Source organism: Cheilinus undulatus, linkage group 4, assembly GCF_018320785.1.
Source record: "Cheilinus undulatus linkage group 4, ASM1832078v1, whole genome shotgun sequence".
Classification (NCBI taxonomy): Eukaryota; Metazoa; Chordata; class Actinopteri; order Labriformes; family Labridae; genus Cheilinus; species Cheilinus undulatus.
In genome coordinates this window covers 18,974,811-18,992,977 of record NC_054868.1, presented here as the reverse complement: position 1 = coordinate 18,992,977, position 18,167 = coordinate 18,974,811, and the positions used below count along the sequence as shown (strand labels likewise).

Here is an 18,167-nt window from a genome sequence, read left to right as displayed (position 1 = left end):
AAAATGGTTATCATTGGTGGCCATTTTGAAAAATGGCTGCCATCGGCACCATGTTTAAAATTCTTGATGCCTCCATTTCCATATCTTTTGGGAATGCCTCTGGCAATAACTGTACCAAATTTCATGCTTGTATCACAAAATGAACAATTTTTATAGAATTTCAAGTTAAGCTGCCCTACTAAATTGCCTCTTCCTCGGCATATTCTTTTTTGCTCGCCCTCTTTCCCACTGGCCACCCTTTGTGGCCGCTCACCGTGCACTGTGCTAAAGCAGCTGATGTCTGTTGAATGTCATTCACAGTGGTCAGGTCCAGAGCAGTCAGGGCTCTGGTGATGTTGCTTCGGACTCTGACTCGGTAATTGCGCTCATCTCGGGAGACACGCACAGACTTCCTGGTCTGCTCATACTGGAAGAAGACAGATAAAGGATTCAGTATGCTTTAGGTCTGTTGATAAATGTTTGAATCGATAAACACATTGATCTCTGATGGATTGCTTGGCCTTTCCTACCTCGTTAAGCACAGTAATAAAAGCCAATGATAGCTCTCGGACCCTCTGGGAGTCTCCCTGCTCTAAAAGCTTCTTGAGTTTAGTGTCCGTCAGCTCAGACAGCCAATGAGGAAGGCTGCTGTATTCAGGAGGTGGATCAGGAAGCTCAACCTCAATGGACCTGTAACCAGTAAGAAAACAAAAGCAATGAATCTTTGATTAGCCTCCCTGCTTCATATCTGAACATAAGGATGAAGGAGGATGATGTTACTTGTTGAGTGCAGTGGCGGCAGCGCCTTGGTGGTCCTCCACTGTGATAGACACGGCTACACGGTTTCTAGCTGTACTGAAGCCTGGGGGCAGGAAGGCAGAGTGCTCAGGGCTGCTTCCTTTGTAAACACAGAAGTCCTCACAGTAGTCTTCTCTGCAGCGCGTCACCAGCAGACTGTAGAGCAAAGGAGTCTCAGAGACCCCAACATCACTGTAACCTGGAGGGAGGAATGTAAAGAGGATTAAATGAGAAAAGAGGAAGAGGATGATAGAAAAGAAGTGGTCCTTAGTGATGAAAGGGAGGGAGGAAAAGAGTGATAATGGCTCTTTAGTTCCTACCTGAGCAGTTGAAGTGAACCCGATCCAGCAGCGTGCGTATTCTCAAAATTTCACCGTCTACGTCACTGTACTCTGTCCCCACTTCCCCTCCCCCTCTCAGGTGACACTCTCCGCCAGTCGGAGGCATATTGTGTTGCAGAGTGATGGAAGCAGCGCCCTCGCCATCCAGACTGCTGTCCGTCACATGCAGGGTGAAGATGTAGGAGTCTTCGTGTCGCAGGACGCCCTGTCTCAGCACCAGGTTCATGCCGTCACTCCCTGTGGTGGTAGAGGAGGAGTCTAGGACAAGGGTCTCGTTCTGCAGTGTCATGGCACTCCAGCGCTGAGAGACAGGAAAAAAAAATTGTACTAAAACCTATCAACACAGAGTGAGTTTAGAAAAAAGGTGAGAAAAAGACTAATGCTTTTTAAATAGAAAAGAATGTCTTGATGCAGGTTCTTAACAGTTTCCTTTGTGTATGGCTAATATTGTCCAAATCACCCAGCAGTGACAAGAAGCATCACTTAAAACATGCTATGATTCATAAGATCCAACAATTACATTACAGGTGTCCAGGCTTTAGGCTTTAAGAGTAGAGTGGTAACCGGTTGTACAAAGATTTTTAGGATGAGAATGAGAGGTACATGAAGGAACCAACACGTTTTACAGTAACGGTTAAAGGTTCTGAGAAACACATTATTTACCAGAGTCATCTAACTTTTTTGGCTGAAAAGTGATGTATATTGTCATTTTGGGCAATAATCTCACATTGTAGTTTGTTACAGCATTTACTATGGCAACATGACATGTTTGGCATCAGGCTCCAACTTAATCACTCCTCACCGGTTTTACCTTCAGAAATTGAGGAGTGTTAAGATAAAACCCCAGTTCAAGCCAACAGGCGGATGCTGGGGTGGAGGTGGGATGAAAGCAAGAGCACAGCGCTGATCCAGGGCAGAGCAGGTAATTGCAGAGCAGAGGAAAAGACCAGAAATCTTGCATCTTATATAGACCACTAATTTAGGAGGATGTGAGCAATGTGATTTGGTTAAGATGCATGTCAGGTGTGAATCACTGTGCTCTAGATCATCGACAGAAATAACTCCCAAGCTTCGAGCATTTTATCAGTGTTGTTGAATAATTCAGGTCCAACTCTCAACTGTGTAGGACAAAAAAATGTAATGCACTGTTTTAGAATAAGTGACTGCCCTTTACAGGTTGAAACCCAGCTACTGCAGTTGAATTTTGTATTGGCTCATTTGGTACCAGATAATTTACATGTTCATCTGGTATATGTTTTGCTTGTTGCATGCAATTCAGGCCTTATTTTCTACTTTTTGTCTTAAAAAGAGATGTTTTTCTGGACTCTCAGGGTGTTGGTGTTCATGTGTTGTGCATTCAGAGACGGTGTTCTACCTAGGTTATAATGAGTGGTTATTTTAGTTACTGTTGCCTTTCTATCATCTCAAACCAGTCTGCCCATTCTCCTCTGACCTCTGGTTTATCAACCGACATTTCTGTCCACACAACTGTAGCAAACTGGATGTTTTCTCTTTTTCAAACCATTCTCTGTGAACCCTAGTGATAGCTATGTGTGAAAATCCCTGTAGATCATCAGTTTCTGAAATATTCAGATCAACCTGTCTGGCACCAACAACCATGTTATGATCAAAGTCACTTAAATCCACTTTCTTCCCTATTCTGATGCTCGGTTTGAACTTTAGTGAGTCGTCTTAACCACGTCTACATGCTTAAATGTATTGAGTTGCTGCCATGCGATTGGTCGATTTGCTATTTGTGTTAACAAGTAATTGAACAGGTGTACCTAATAAAGTGGTCAGAGAGTGTATTTCAATAAGTGTTATGACTTCCAAACACAGCTGTAAGATTTCAGTTTCACAGTGTACCTTAAAGTACTTTGTTGCCTTAATTTTTACCTAAACTGAACAGAAACTGTTGGAGGGAAATTAATTTTCCTTAGTTTTTGATGTACTTTTTTAACTTGTATCATAACAAAATGTATATAAACAGTATTGAAACTGAAATGTTGTTTAGTAATGAAAAAGTGACCCAGTTTATAGTTTGTGAGAAGACAGCCGACTGGTGTGTTCTTTCTGAGAAACAGTGATTCAACAAGGGTTTTGTTTCATCATTTTTTTTCCTGAGCTTGTATGGACCAGATATATACTTTCTGGCTCTAGTTGTACAATGACCTCATTCTCACACCCACACACTGCTGTCTGCATCACAAATCCACAGGAAAGTCTGGAGAGGGGCAGAGAGGTGGAGCTGACGGAGCAGAAGGAGGAGAGGGAAATATAGGATCTGGAAACAATGATTTCACAGTTGTGTTTATGGTTCAGTGACCTCACTCGACTGTGACCCAGAGAGTTAGATTTGGAGAACAGGCTTTTGGTGGTGTGTGTTTTTATGTGAGTTTACCCCACGATGAAAGCCCTGGCAGTTGGTGCAGATTCCTCTGAGGTAGACGTAGGAGTTCGTGCTGACCTCGTAGATGGACTGAGCCTTACAGGACACACATTCTAGATATACCATGGGAATATGACCACTCTGGACAAGCACCTGTCACATATAGACACACAAACACATACAAGTTGTTTTTTGCATGTGTCACACACATGTTTTCAGGATTATACATGTACTAACTCACAAAATACATGTCAGGCAATGACTCATGACTCCATTAAATCTACATAAAGGCCCAATCCAGAACAAGCACTATCTGACTAACATCTACAGCATGTTCACCATGAACATTTTGTTCTGTGCTGTTTTCACCCTGATAGCTGTGTTTCACTAATTACATAGAAAGAGTCTATTCCTATAGCAAAGGCACATCTCAAGCTTTCATTCTCTTCTGATGGAGGAAGAAAAAGCTCTGATACAAAAGTCTCATAGCTCTTTCTAAAGAAGATGATGCGCTATTTTGTATTTAACATATTTGTATGAACATCTTACTATTTTGGTTACATTAAAAAGGTGTAAGCAGCTGATTGATCTCCAAAATTTAAAGGTATAGTAAGTGGCACAATGCAGCATATATTGCTGGCATTGGGCCAAAACCTTGTACCTCAATTTTTCATGATTTAATTTTTTTTTTCATGAATCAGTGCTATTTATCAACTTACCAATTACCGAGAGATTGTCTTTAAAGATTCAGCCTTTTGCAAGCACAAACTATGTGGTGTTGCCTCCAGAGGACGTAAAATATATCATGTGCAATGTATATGAAACCAATGGGTTTTTGGAGCCAAAGAAAGTGTTTTGCATGAATTCAAATACTTAAAAAATGAGGAATTATTAACTTTAGCATGCAAATGTGAATGGAGATCGGTCTGACAATTTGCTGCCCTTTCACAGAAAGCTGAGAGACAAGGGAGAAGTTAAAGTTCAGCATTTACAGGACATTAACTTTGAGTAAACACAGGATCTGGTTTAGCACAGTTGGTGGAGCAGGCACCCATATCCAGAGGCTACAGTCCTTGATCCACTGGTCGTAGGATCGATTCCTGATTCTGCCTTGTTTGGTGCTTGTCTTTCTCTACCCTCTACCTCCATATTTCCTGACTCTCTTTAGCTATCCTGTCTTAAAATCTCCCAACAATAATCTTTAAAAAACATTATATATATCACACATTTAAGAATGGATGTGTTCATGAGTGCAGGGTAAAGGTTCACTTACGGTCTGCGTGGTTGACTCTGGCGCCATGCCGTCTTTGCTGATGGTCAGCCTGAAAGTGTATTCAACACCAGCCTCAAGCTCAGTGCCAGAGATTCCCAGTACTGGACCACTGGAGCCTAAACCGAAATTCAGACTGGAGCAGTGCTCGGGACCCTGCAAGCAGAAGTTGGTAGAGAAAAGAGTCCATAAACTTATCAGAATTTTTGGTCTATCATCTGGTTGTTCCAAAACAAAGACCTCTAAAATCATCTGCCTCAGATTCCGCAAAAAATGCAGTAATGGCTTTGGGCAGATATTCTGATCAATACACCAATCTCATCCCATAAATAAACCCCAAAGGAATACATTTGTTCAGGTAAATATTCAAGTAGCAAAAACAAAAGAAGTAGAGTGAGAATAGAAATTGGGATTGTTTTTATCAAAGCTGATAAATCCTCTAGTCTACCAGTATAACGGTTTTTTTTTTCAACACTAATAGGATCCCAGGGTAATGAGTGTCGAAAGTACTAACCTTCACAATCTGTTCTGTGTAAAATTTGAAATGCACGTTTACACAATCTGTGTTGTTAAGTTACAAGAGCAGAACCGTCATATGAGGGCTCTTTGTTTTCTACTTCTAAACTGAAGTGTAACAGTTCTTATGACTTCTGTTTGGACATTTTTAACAGCTGTGCTACCAGGCTTTTTAAGGTCAATGTATAGTTTATAATAAGCAACAAGCATTGTGGAAACTCTGATGTGGTTTTGCATTTTTGGTTAGTGTCCAGCACCGTTAAGCAAGAAATACAGACCGAAACTGTTACCAGCAAACAGGATAAAAACCCTTAATCTAAAGTCTCTAGTCTACCTGACTGCTGTTTTGCTCCAAAACAAAATGCTATATCTAGAACAACAAAGTAACTTGATGTTAAAAAAAAACCCTCTACAATTGATTTTTCTTATCACATTTCAACCAATGTCTTTGTAAAGGTCTCATTGTGCACAAAGATCTTTTGAAACTGTAAAATCTGTTCTCTACAAACTTTAACAAATGTGGCAGCATTCATGCCAGCTGCACTGTTAAGCCAATTGTCTGCTGAAATTGACATTGTATCCAAGGTAAGATGCTCTAGCACATCTAATAAACCACTTTTGTGCTCACTCATTTCCCCCATCTTTTCAGCTTTGCGTCCTTGAACCATTATTCAATATCATGCCACTCTCTGTGAAGAATAATCTAACACAAAATTTTCTTTACTGCGTTGGATTATGGGGACAAAAACTCTTGAATCTTAAGATGCAGATTACCATTGAGCACTTTGTACAGATAGCTACGATATACCTTCTTTACACAGAGACTGGACTTCCTGCGCAAAGTAATAGGAGATATCAGCATTTATCATTTATATTATGAAGCACTTTAAACTCAATTTTACTTATTTCACTTATTTTCCAAACTATATCTTTTAAAATGGGAAGCAAAAGTCATGGCTCCACCCTGCACAGTCCCAAAGTTAACACAGAGGTCCTGATTCACTAAGCATGGTGGACAAAAATACCTCCATTGCTGTTGCATCCGTTATATGGTCTGGGTTTAATTCTTAAAACAAATAATGCTGATAATTTTCAGGTGCAAACTGGCTCACAAAGTTGGCTGCTCTGTGCAGACTGCCCTTGCTTTGCATCAGAATGTGGAGAGAAGTGATCTGCACCTTTCCTCTGCAGATCCCATGCAGACAGAACTTAGTCCTGTCAACATACAGATCATGAGCTAGAGGAGAAGGGGAAACTTTATCAAGTTTATGGAAAGGCCAGACTCAGAAAAAGACTTAGGAACTATCCACTGTTCTATAGAGGCATAAAGCCACCCTCCAAAAACAAAAATACCCCAAAAAACATATAAAAGGTAAGACTAAAAGACTAACAGAGCAAGAAAAAAAATCAAAGATAAAAGGACACTGCCATCCTCTTCAGATATAACAGTTCCAAACAATCTCCACATACTTGTCTGAGGAGTCAAGCTGCTAAAGGCCTTGGACTGATTTAATTTATCAAAATTCAGATTAAATTGCTATAGCCCTGGTGCAATTTTCATATCAAAGACAGTGCAACAATTCTTTACTCTGAAATGTTGAAAAAAAAAAAAAAAACAGTGTAATACATTTTTTGTAACACAAATATTAAGCATATCAAGCAAACATTCACATGTAAATGTTTTTTATAGTTTGCAAAAATCCAACTTTCCTTATTTTGTGTTTTTCTTACTAAAAATGAGAATGACATAAAAATGACCATTCCCTTCAGTACAATACAGCAATATAACAACTGAAATCACATTTGCATTATAAGTCAAAATAATCAAAATTAGATATTTTTTCAAAACTGTTCAGCCTACTCATTAATAAAAGTAAAACTGAAGCAGTATTTATATATCAGAGTCACTACTCAGGAGGAAAGAGAGACTCTGGCCATATTTCACCTTGTTTCCCCCCAAAATAAAGCTCTGTATTAGTTCATGCAGGACACAGTAGTCACACGCCCAGCCGGGAGCAGTTGACAGCCTGCTTAATATAAATCTACTAACAGCCAATCACAGCTCTTCGAACACAGCGGTGTATATAAATCTGACGTACATCTTACGAATCCCTGCTTGCATTAATGTTGATGCAACACACTGCTGCTGGCAAAGCTTCACCTCCTCCACCCCAGCCTCCTCATTTATAGCATAAAGCTGTTGTACCCCTACATTCAGATTCATGCTGTGGATTACTTGCTTTTGAGTTAATTTTATATCATTTAATATGCATTGTCATAAATGTACCTATCCATATGGTGGTTTCTAGTCATGTCCTTGCTGGAAAATCAAAGTATGCTGCTTGACTAAACCAGGGGGAATCTTGAGAGCAGAGCCTTCTCCACCAAGTAAAACTGTGTATCCATTTTGCAATAAAATCATTAAATGTATGATGAGAGTGTTCCTGAATAAAAATATAGGTTATAAAATATAGGTTTTGAAAAAAAACCTACGTTTTTTGTAGCTGGAGCTGTTACATGATTGAACATTATCTAGACACATTTGAATACTTGTCTGTGAAGGAAGGTTTTATTATTTTAAGTTAGTTGTTTAAGGAAAAAAAAATCTCATGTGCTGAGTTTATATTAAGTTTTATATTTTGTAGTTAAGTTTAGACACTGGATGACTGAAATGAAATGGTGACAATACTTAAATCATGTGTTTGTAAATGCTATCTAATATGTAAAATGATAAACTGATAAAATGCAGAAAAATATAGTATAAATAATAAAATATTTGTCCAATCTTTCATATTTAAGGGCACATAAGTGAAAAATACATCATTTTTTCCTGTCAAATCAGCACTTAACCATTTATAGGAGTGCTTTAGAGTGTTCTTAGGTTTTGTTCTTATCTAAGAACAAATCACTGATGAGAAAACTAGAATTCCTTAAAAACTGTGTTAAGTGGGTTTTAAGAACACAATTCTTCCAAAGAATGGTTGGGTGATGAGGCCCATTGAGTTATTACATTTTACTTTGAATAATTCAATTCCTCCTACTGTTACTAGTTTTACTGACCATTTTCTATTTTTTTCTTGCTCTTTTTCTCTTTTTTTTTGCATTGTTTTCTCTCTTCTTGTTGACCTCAACCCGTCTCAACTGAGCTGATTTAATTTTCCACTGTCATCCAAACGACGGCACATTTGTTAATGAGGAATCAACTTCAATGTGTTTTAAGAGGATTTAAAAAATGTAACAGTCGAGACAGCATTTCTTCTTTAAACAGCTGTGGATATTTACTGTATGTACAAGTGTGTCATTTTCAGGGCGGGGAGCAGAGCTCAAGCTGTGGAATGCTGAGTTTATCTCTAAACAGTTATATAACCCTTTAAATGCCTATCTACTTAGAAGTACAGTACAAACACACACAAATGCACCCACAGACACAGAGACACACAATGACATGATCAAGAACACACCCATACAATTGGGTCTAAGATTGTGGTCGTTAACTTCACAGACAGAATGTGTTCCCACCCAGTCAAGGCAGCAGTTAGTGTGAAAACATGCTAAATGAATTTTAACACGCACATGCACACATCACATAGGACAACCACTGACAATCCGTCCAGAACTGATTTTTCTCCCAACAGCCTTGCTGCTAAAGCCTCTGAAGGATGTTACGGTACTCTGGACCAGATGACCATTACATAACTTTTCCAGTCTGCTTTGTAGAATAAAATTTGTCTGCCAAATGCCATCTTATGAATCCACAATTCACATAAAAGGCTATGAGTTGGGTTAGCCCCGGCAGAGAAATACTCTTTTCTTTCTACTATGAATGCCAAGTACTGACAATAAGGTGACAGAATCATATACAACCGCTGGAGATGAAGTTAAACAGAAAACTGGTTGACTTTACTTTGCAAAACAACTTGTAACAGCACACATTTAACATAAAACTGAGGACCGAAATCCTCACAATGTTCTAGGCTGGATTTTTATACAGGATACATTCTGATTCATGATAGCACTCAGAAAGTACAGAATATGAAGATCAAGGTTATCGTAGTTTACATAAAACTTTAACAACTTCAAGTAAAATGGAAAAATCATTCCCCTTACCTGACACTAATTAAAAACTCAGCTTTAAAAAAACCTGACCATAACTTAGTTGTGTGCTTACAAAACTTGCTAAAATGAAATAAAATTAGCGACACAATCTCCTTAGTTTTAGTCTTAAGGCCTTTACACATTAAGGGTGATGCAAATATTCAGCACAAAAATGTGAATACTTCGGAAGTTAATTTTCTTTCTATGCACATCAGATGTGACACGATTTTGCGAATAAGTATGCAGATTCTAAGACACTGGCACTGCGAAAGTCTGCAGTTGTTTTCTCCTGTCCTCTAATCAACAGTGAGATATATTGGGGCAAAGGATAAAAGGAGGTTTCTCCCTCCTCCGGTTCGTGCGTAATGGCACTTTAACGCACAGCCAGGAGGTCAGGGCAGTGTAGTTTCCCTGTTTCATTCACTGTGCAAGCCAAGTTTGCTAAGCGGAGGGACAAACTTTTCATTCATTCTTTATTATATATTATATATTATCTATAAAAATAATAAGGGTACAGCTGAGGTTTGCTGTGAGAGGAGTTAACTCCCCCCACAGCGCACCAATTTGTGCTCACCTGTATGTGATCCAGACTGGTCAGAGGAGCAATTTCACTCTGAATAATATCCCATAATACCCCAAAAAAAACTAAAGACAAAATAAAAACTAAGCTAACGAGCAAGTGCTAGAAACTAATAAAAAAATACAATAAAATTCCTAATAAAAGCTAAAAATAAATCTAACAAAAATCCAAAAACCATTATAACCTTGGTGAGGATGAGAGTGTTCACATTAAAACTCAGGAAGTTAAATTTTAGTTTTGAGTACTTTTTAAATATGCTGATACTCATGAAGTTGTGAAGTGTGTCACTTTTACAGGGGACACATTTTACTCTTTTAAGTCAAGCTTATATTGGTCTCAGAGGTCCCCAAAACATGCCTGCAAAGTTGGTTGCTGAAAAAACACTCCAGTTTTGGATTTTTGTACATTGAAAAACCCCTCTGTTTCAGCCCTGCTCAGAACAAGCTGTTTCTGTGTCTGTGGCTTTAAATGTTAATGAGCTATCTGACTCCACCCCTGACCACACCCCTCTCAGGAAATGGATGTAGCTTAACAGATGTGGCTCTCCTGATCTTCCTCTCAGCTGCCAGCTGAGAGGAGGATCAGAGGAGGGCAGAACTTTCTTCCAAGCGGGGGGTACAACTGCACCTGAGGACCATATTTGGTTAGAAAAGCCTGATAAAGGGATTTTCGCATAATATGTCCACTTTAATGAGTGCACTTTCTGAATACGTGAGATCAACCAATCTATTTATAATTTCTTAGCATATATCCACCACTGGCATTTAATATTATACAACAAACCAGCCTTTTTCAGTTTCATTTCAAGCAGTACTACATCCCCTTTGAATAATCTAAGCATTTTTTTCACTTGGAGGCATGATTGATTTATATTTCAATATGGGCATTCCTAATGGCTCTCTACCTCTCAGTTTGATCCTGTGTGTCTCGAGTTTCTATGGGATAGAGCTTCCAGCTTGAGTGCATGGCATTCATCAGTTTTAAAGAGAAAATAATTCAGCCATTTAAGAACAGCTCCATAAATCTGCTTTAGACCTTTCTTGGGATTACCTTAAGAAAAAATTTAAGGACATTCTGAATTAAGCCTAATTTGTATATCTCTGTTCTGTTTTGTACTTGTATTGCTGCGCCCCCTTCCCCCCAAAAGAGACTTTGGCCTAAGTGGGTCCTCTCTGCTAATAAAGGAGAAGTAGAAAAAAATACTTTCACAAAAGTAATATTTTGACACTGACTGTAGATTTTCTTGGTGAGGCCTTTAAATGTAACTATGCCTGTCTTACCTTTGATGTGCCCTGACACTCCCAGTGGTAGTAGAGCAGTGACTGACTGTCTGGGTCCATGTTAGGGTCATACGACTGCTCGGCGCTCAGCTGCAGGTCTTGTGTTCTGGACCACACCCTGTAGGTGCCCCCTTCTATGATGGGCATCAGCCTACGGAGGGGAAAATGGTTGATATGAACATGAACAAAAGAGGAACAGCACTCTGGTTAAAAGATTACAGCTGATCTTCACAATCTATTGGCTCAATGACAACTTTAGTAAACAAATAACACCCGTACAGAGCTCCATTTAGCCTGTTATTGAATACGCACTAAAGTTAAAGATAAAAATCTAAGCACACCTTAGCAAACTGTATATCAGACAAAATCAAAGGTGAATCTGATGGCTTTTGTGTTTAACTGCTTTGACAGATGTTTGGACAGCTCAACTACAAGTGTTGAAATCAAGATTTCTCTCCTCTCTTCCTCTCATGGCTCAAAAAACTGCATTTTTCAATTTTTTAAAGGCTTGAAGGGCCACATGCTAAGACCAAAATGATACATCCATATCACAGCAAATAACAGGTAAGGGACATGTTTATTTGAGATTTGTTACTGCCACAATAAGTATTGGTTCATTTATTTTCCTCCTCAGCTTGCAAAACACCAAATCAGTGGGAAGAATTGATGCATAAATTCAAAAAATACAGTGGAAAGGATGCACTTCACTGAGTCAAAATTAAGTTTCTCCACTGACCTGGCAGCCATGACGCTGAGTTTCAGACAAGCAGCCTTCCTGAGCGGAACACCTCTGTATGACAGAGAAAACACTAAGGTGTAGTTCCCTGTTGGCAGAGCCATCTTAGGCAATGACAACTGCAGCCGCTGCACATCCACTTCCGCTGGCAGTCGAATTTCTAATTCCTTTGAAGACCTGGAGGACTGAAAGCCCGGCCCAGGAGGGATAAGTTGATCTCTGTCATCATCACATGATGGTGTTGGGAGTATCTGCCAGAGGTACTGAGCTCCGTAGCGTAGGCAGCCTTTCAGGTCCACACTGGCCTCCACCAAGGCAGGCTGGTAGCGCCAGATGGGCAAGCGGGGGGCTTGAACCACATGCACTTCAGGCTCCTCACACTCCAACACACTGATGTTCACCTCTATGTGGGCCAACACCCAACTCACCAGGTTGCTGCAGTTCACCTGCAAACAAAGACAATAACAAATTACAGGAAAAAAGGCATGTCATTTTTCATTTCAAGCATTTTTTCATTGTGACAAATTTGACTAATCAAAAGATAAAGGATCAAACGAAACTTACTTGAACCAGGAAGTGTCCTTCGTGTGTGTAGTTGTAACCCACGCTTGTGTTCTTGGTATGAACTGGAGAAGAGTTATCACCAAAGTCCCACAAGCACTCCACAGAGTTAGAGCTGGGTGCAATATAAGCTGTCAGTGTCACTGTCTTATTTATAAAAGTATCCCGAGGTGTTGCATACAGGGTGGCAGCAGTCAGCGAGTTCTGCACCACTATTTGCTCGGTGACATTCTGAGCGTGCAGAGCATTTATGGCCTTCAGGTAGATGGTCAATAAGCCTGCTGTTTCAGGCGTATAGGACACCTGTGATTTAAAAAAAATATATCATCCATTAAGCTTAAAACCATTTGCTATATTCTCTCATATTTGTCAAAACCATGAAAGCTGGGTACTTAAGTGACTGACCTCTTTGCCCATACGCGATGCCTTGTGGTGGTGTTGGTGCAGATCAAAAGTCCACAGGAAATGAACAGGGTTGCCTGTGCGGATACTGGCCTTAAAAACCCTCTTCTCACCTACAGGGATTGCTGCACTGCTGCCTATGATGGAAAGTCCACGCACCTGCTCCATCACCTCCACATGGAGGTTCCGCCTCATAGAACTCACCTGGATTTAATATTGAGACACATTAAAATATATTCCTTGGGATGCTATCATGCTGGCTTTTGTATCAGAGTCAACGCTACAGAGAGTCTTTTCAGTCACCACAACATAAAAATATGAAATAAAATCTGAAGATCTGTTCAGAATGATTAATGGTTTACATGATTAAGGGCCTGTGTCCACAGATGAACTGGAAGCACTCGTTTTCAACACAAAACCAGTGTCTTCAAGAATTCTTAGCATCAGCAGTAGCCTTTTTTTGTTACAGTAGTTGAGCTTTTTGAACAGCCTCATGCTCATCAGTCACTTCTCAGGTCTAATCAGACCTGATGATGGTCAGTTTGATTGAAACTAAGTCTATTGAAACTTTAGTGGCATGGAGTAGGTGTGCAGGCGTCACTTTTCTTTTTTGACTCCTACATCACAAGCCAGTCAAAATCAATAAGAAGAGGGGCTGGGCACCAGTTAAGCTCAGTTGGTAGAGCAGGCGCCCATATAACGAAGCTATAGTCTTCAACGCACTGGTCGCTTCCCGATTTTTAGAACATGTTTGGTGCATGTCTTCCCTACTCTCTCTCCCCATATCTCCTGTCTCTCTTCAACTATCTAATTAATGCAAAAAAGCCCAAAAATAATCTTTAAATATTAAACAAAAGAAGAGGGACTTAGGATACCAGCTTTATTGACAGCAATGGCATAAAAGAAACTGATCTGACTCAACTTTTTGAGTTTCCAGGTCTACAGCTGCTGCAAATACTATGGTAGGATTCCTTTATATTGTTTTCTATGTTTCCTTGGTGTTATTTCTTTGAGATACAGATAAAATTGAGCACTCAGCTTTTTAAAAATGATGCAATGGATCCTACAAAGGAAAGCAGGGTCATTTTTACTATGCTTGCAACAAAATAAACATGAGAAGTGCTCTGAACTTGTGGATAATGCATGGACAGTCTTTACCATGTTTCCATGTTTTCTTGGTAGTATTTTCTTAAGGAAATAAAAATATTAAACACATGGAGCTATCTAACCGAGGGAGACATATGTCAGCTTTCCAAGCAACTAAAATTGGTGAGAAGTGCACTGAAATTGAGGTGGTGGAGCTGTCACTGAAATAATAATGACTGTGGGCATGGGCTCTAACCTTGCAATTATTCTTATGATTATAGAGTTTAGTGGAAAAAGGAAAATTCAGGGTACTCTGAAGTATGCGTTGGCTTTAAACAATCACTGCCAGCTTGGATATTTGTGTTATTTCTACTTAGGAAAAATTAGACTTTTTTTGAGAAACATTTAATTGAGAGGTCCGGATAAATATCTAAAATAAAGACATAAATCATTAAAATAATGTGAGCATGTACAAAGTACTCTTGATAGAGATATCTTATTTCTATATGGGTAGTGTGGTGTCTTGGACTAGAATTAGATTATTCACAGACTGTTTAAAGATCAAGCCACTGTGACCGGTTTGAGTACTGGTGCCAACACATGTCAAGGTGTGTCTTTCTGAACAAATAAAATTATTCCATAGCTATTCGTGGAGAGTTCGTGGAGTGGCATTAGATTACAAACAAACATTTAGGATGCACAATATAATCCGCATGATATCAGTATCAGTAGATATTAGCTTAAACAACATCTGCTTTTTCAAAAACCTTGTGAGACAAATAAGACTATTCTAAGTGATGGAATCCTATCATAATCAAAGTTTTTAAATGTTGAAATCAAATCTAATGCATCATAATAGTAAAAAAAATTCCATCCAAATCCTCTATATTACTGTCTCTGAAATTTTATGTGATCTTTTTGACTTTACCTGGTTGCGAGCAGTCAGATTCACCATGTAAGTTTCCACCTTGCTGAACACGTAGTCCAGAGTTTGGTTGGGTTGATGGATGACAGTGGCATCGCCGCTAATGCTGAGGATAAGACTGACATCTGTACCTTCTGCCATGGAAATGGTGAACTCAACTTTCTCTCCGACAGCTGCGATGGTCTTACTTGCCTTTAAGTCCAAACCCTGAATCTTGTCCTGAACAAAGAACTCTCTAGTAGCCAGCTGTCCACTGACATCATTGGTGGCATTCAGAGATATTACTACTGGCTTGGGCTCCTTGAATACAAGAGACATTTTCCTTCCTGTTTCTGTTCTTCCCTCCAGCAGCCATGTCCATGTCACATCAGTTCCAGTGAGCAGCTCCCCTTGGAGCATGACATCGGCGTTTGTCGCCACGTAACCCTGCTCTGTTACATTGGTGGCTGTAAAAATTAGCCCTGTGATGACTTCCTGGACATTCAGGGTTTCTGACACAACCTCTGAGCTAACTTCATTGAAAACTTCCACAGAAACTAGCTTTAGCCCAGGACTATTGAAGCTGTGGGTCAGCCACGGCTCGTTCCACTGAAGAACAACCCCATTCACAGTCCAGCGGTACTGCAGGTCTGAGCCTTCAAAAATCGATACAGTAAGGTTGGTTGAAGCATTGATGGCAAGCTTTTTGTTGCTGATCTCTAGGTATGGCTGTCCAACAGGTTCCAGAAAGTAGATGGTTCTGTTGACACAGAGCTGCCCAAGGAGATTGGCTGCCTGGAGAGATATGTCACATGGGCCAGGTGTGGAGAAGTTCACCTCCACTGTTTTCCCACTTATGTTAAAAATGGAACTGGCAGGGTTCTCTCTGGTGAGGTTCCAAGTAAATGTCATATTGGTTCCTTCTTTTAAACCAGCATGAAGGTGGAGAACACTATTAGTAGCAAAGCAGCAACCTTCCAACTTCTTGCCTCCATCTCCTCCACTGTCCTCCTCTGCTAAGATCTGCAGGCCCTCCAGCTCACGCTGGACAAATAGGAGGATGCTTGCTTGTGCAGTTCCAACGTCGTTCTCAGCTGTCACAATGATGTTGAAAGTCCCAACGGAGCGGAATGTGTAAAACATGGCGTTGGTACCTGTTATTGCTGTGCAGCGATCACACAAAATCCAAGAGAATCTGACTCCATCTCCCTCCAACATCTGTGCCTCAAAGGTGACTGAGGCGTTGAGGGGGACGTTGACCAAACTAGCATTGACAGTCAACCCGAGGATTGGCGCAAGAATAGCAACAGGTAAAGTCGTGTGATTTCTGCTTATGGCATTGGCTGCTGTCAGTGTGACATTGTAGATTCCTGAGATGTTGTAGGTGTGCTCAACATTCTGGCCTGTAAGCACATTTCCGTCACCAAAGTCCCACATGTAAGTAACATTAGAAGCTGTGGAAGATGTTGTGAAAGAGTACGCTGCTCCAAGAGTCAGGTTATTGTACTTAGTGCCATTATGCTGAATAAGAATTGGTCCAAGTGGAGTCAATACATTCAACTCTACACTGGTGTTAATTGTGGAGATGTTATTGAAGACAATCACTGTCACCATGTAAAGACCAGGGTTTTGATATGTTGTCACCATACTCTCAGAACCACTGCTTGGCACTAAGTCTTCCTCCCTACCAAAGTCCCACTTATAGCCATAGTTAAATCCCGGTTCTGCTTTGGCATGGAACTGGATCTCCTCTCCGACAGCATAGTGTGCTTTTTGAAGAGTAAGGCTGATGTTGGTTAAAAATGGCTGCACGCACACCCAGTTGAAAAAGTTGGCCATGGTGTCCTTGTTTACCCCGCTGGACAAAAGAAGGGAAAGGTGATAGTTTCCGCTTGTCAGGTAGGTGTGCGAGACTCTAGGATTACCATGGTGTGTCTCGTTGGGGCTTCCATCCCCAAAGCTCCATTCGTAAAGATGAGTTGATGCGTTACCAGACACCCAAGCTTGGAAGTTAACAGGGGTCCGCTCTTGGACACAACCAGATGGCTCCATCCGCACAACTTGGAAGACAAACACCTGCACTTGTACCAGCGTCCAGCCAGAGCTCACAGCATTCATGGCAGTCACATTCACTGTATAGTTTCCATCTTTTTTGTAGTGGTGTGACACATGAGGTGTTGATTCTGTGTAAATAGCGCCATCACCCATGGAGAATGTCCACGTGATATTATTTCCAGAGGCAAGGTGTGCCCACACTGAAGTTGAACTGTGGAGCTCTGTAGGAGATGAGCTGTCAGCTGTTAGATTTTCAATCTCTTCATATACAAACATCTCTGCACATTCTTCAGTAGAGCTGATGGTGTTGTTTACTGACACACAGACATTATAGATACCGCTCTGTGAATAGGAGTGCGCTACTCGGCGACCTTGCTTTGACGCGGAACCATCTCCAAAGTACCAGTCGTAGTGAATGCCATAGGGTGAAGGCAAAGGGTGAGCCTCAAAATCTGCTGATTTGTCTTTGAGGAGGAGTGGTGGCTCTGTTTGTATATCAACCCGTGTGAGGATGCTGTAGACACTCATATTGATACTCTGACTGATGTTCTCATAGCGATTGGACACTGACATCTTTGCAGTGTATATCCCTGTACCAAAAAAAGAGAGAAAGAGGAGGGTAAAGGAAGAGAGATTCATAGTTTTAAAGATCCAACCATGAGTGTAAATGAAGTTGATCTAAACTGGCTGCTGTATAACAGTCTTATTTATGGAATGATGTGACAGGTAGATAGAGTAGATAAGGACTTACCTGGCTGAGAGTAGACATAGGTGACATTGTTGGTCAAGAGGACCTGATTGGGTGACTCTGACCTGAGGACGGAGGAGTCATAAGGAGGCTTGTATTCAAACTCCTTATAACCCCCATCACCAAATGCCCATCTAGAAAATAAAAAAGCCAATGTCAACCCAACCTAGAGAGTACTACATGGAGCTGAGGCAAACTAACACACTGATAACTGTTTCCAAATGCACACATTCACACACACACAAAGACATAAACACTTACAGTCGCTTGCTGGAAAGTGGGAAGCTTTTCTGACAAAGCAGTGCCGGGTTTGGACATGGAGAAATGGAAACTCAAAACTCAGGAAGCCTCTCTGGACCAACAATGGTCAGAGTGGAGCAAAACTAAGTGCGCCACAGCTTGGAAGGTGGGAATGTGAAAGAGAGAG

General features: G+C 40.5%; 1 protein-coding gene across 2 annotated transcripts in view; it reads right to left on the bottom strand.

Annotated features, from left to right (window-relative positions):
• pkd1a (polycystic kidney disease 1a) overlaps positions 1-18,167 on the bottom strand; it is a 111,109-nt gene that overhangs the window by 33,013 nt on the left and 59,929 nt on the right. For both annotated transcript variants that reach the window (XM_041784932.1, XM_041784933.1), the window contains exons 18-29: positions 17,744-17,874; positions 14,962-17,582; positions 12,951-13,151; positions 12,549-12,848; positions 11,985-12,430; positions 11,249-11,399; positions 4,781-4,933; positions 3,520-3,660; positions 1,098-1,419; positions 760-976; positions 510-669; positions 254-406 (exon numbers count right to left, since the gene is read on the bottom strand). In XM_041784932.1, the coding sequence (XP_041640866.1) occupies positions 254-406; positions 510-669; positions 760-976; positions 1,098-1,419; positions 3,520-3,660; positions 4,781-4,933; positions 11,249-11,399; positions 11,985-12,430; positions 12,549-12,848; positions 12,951-13,151; positions 14,962-17,582; positions 17,744-17,874 (4,996 nt within the window). The remainder of the gene's footprint in view (positions 1-253; positions 407-509; positions 670-759; positions 977-1,097; positions 1,420-3,519; positions 3,661-4,780; positions 4,934-11,248; positions 11,400-11,984; positions 12,431-12,548; positions 12,849-12,950; positions 13,152-14,961; positions 17,583-17,743; positions 17,875-18,167) is intronic.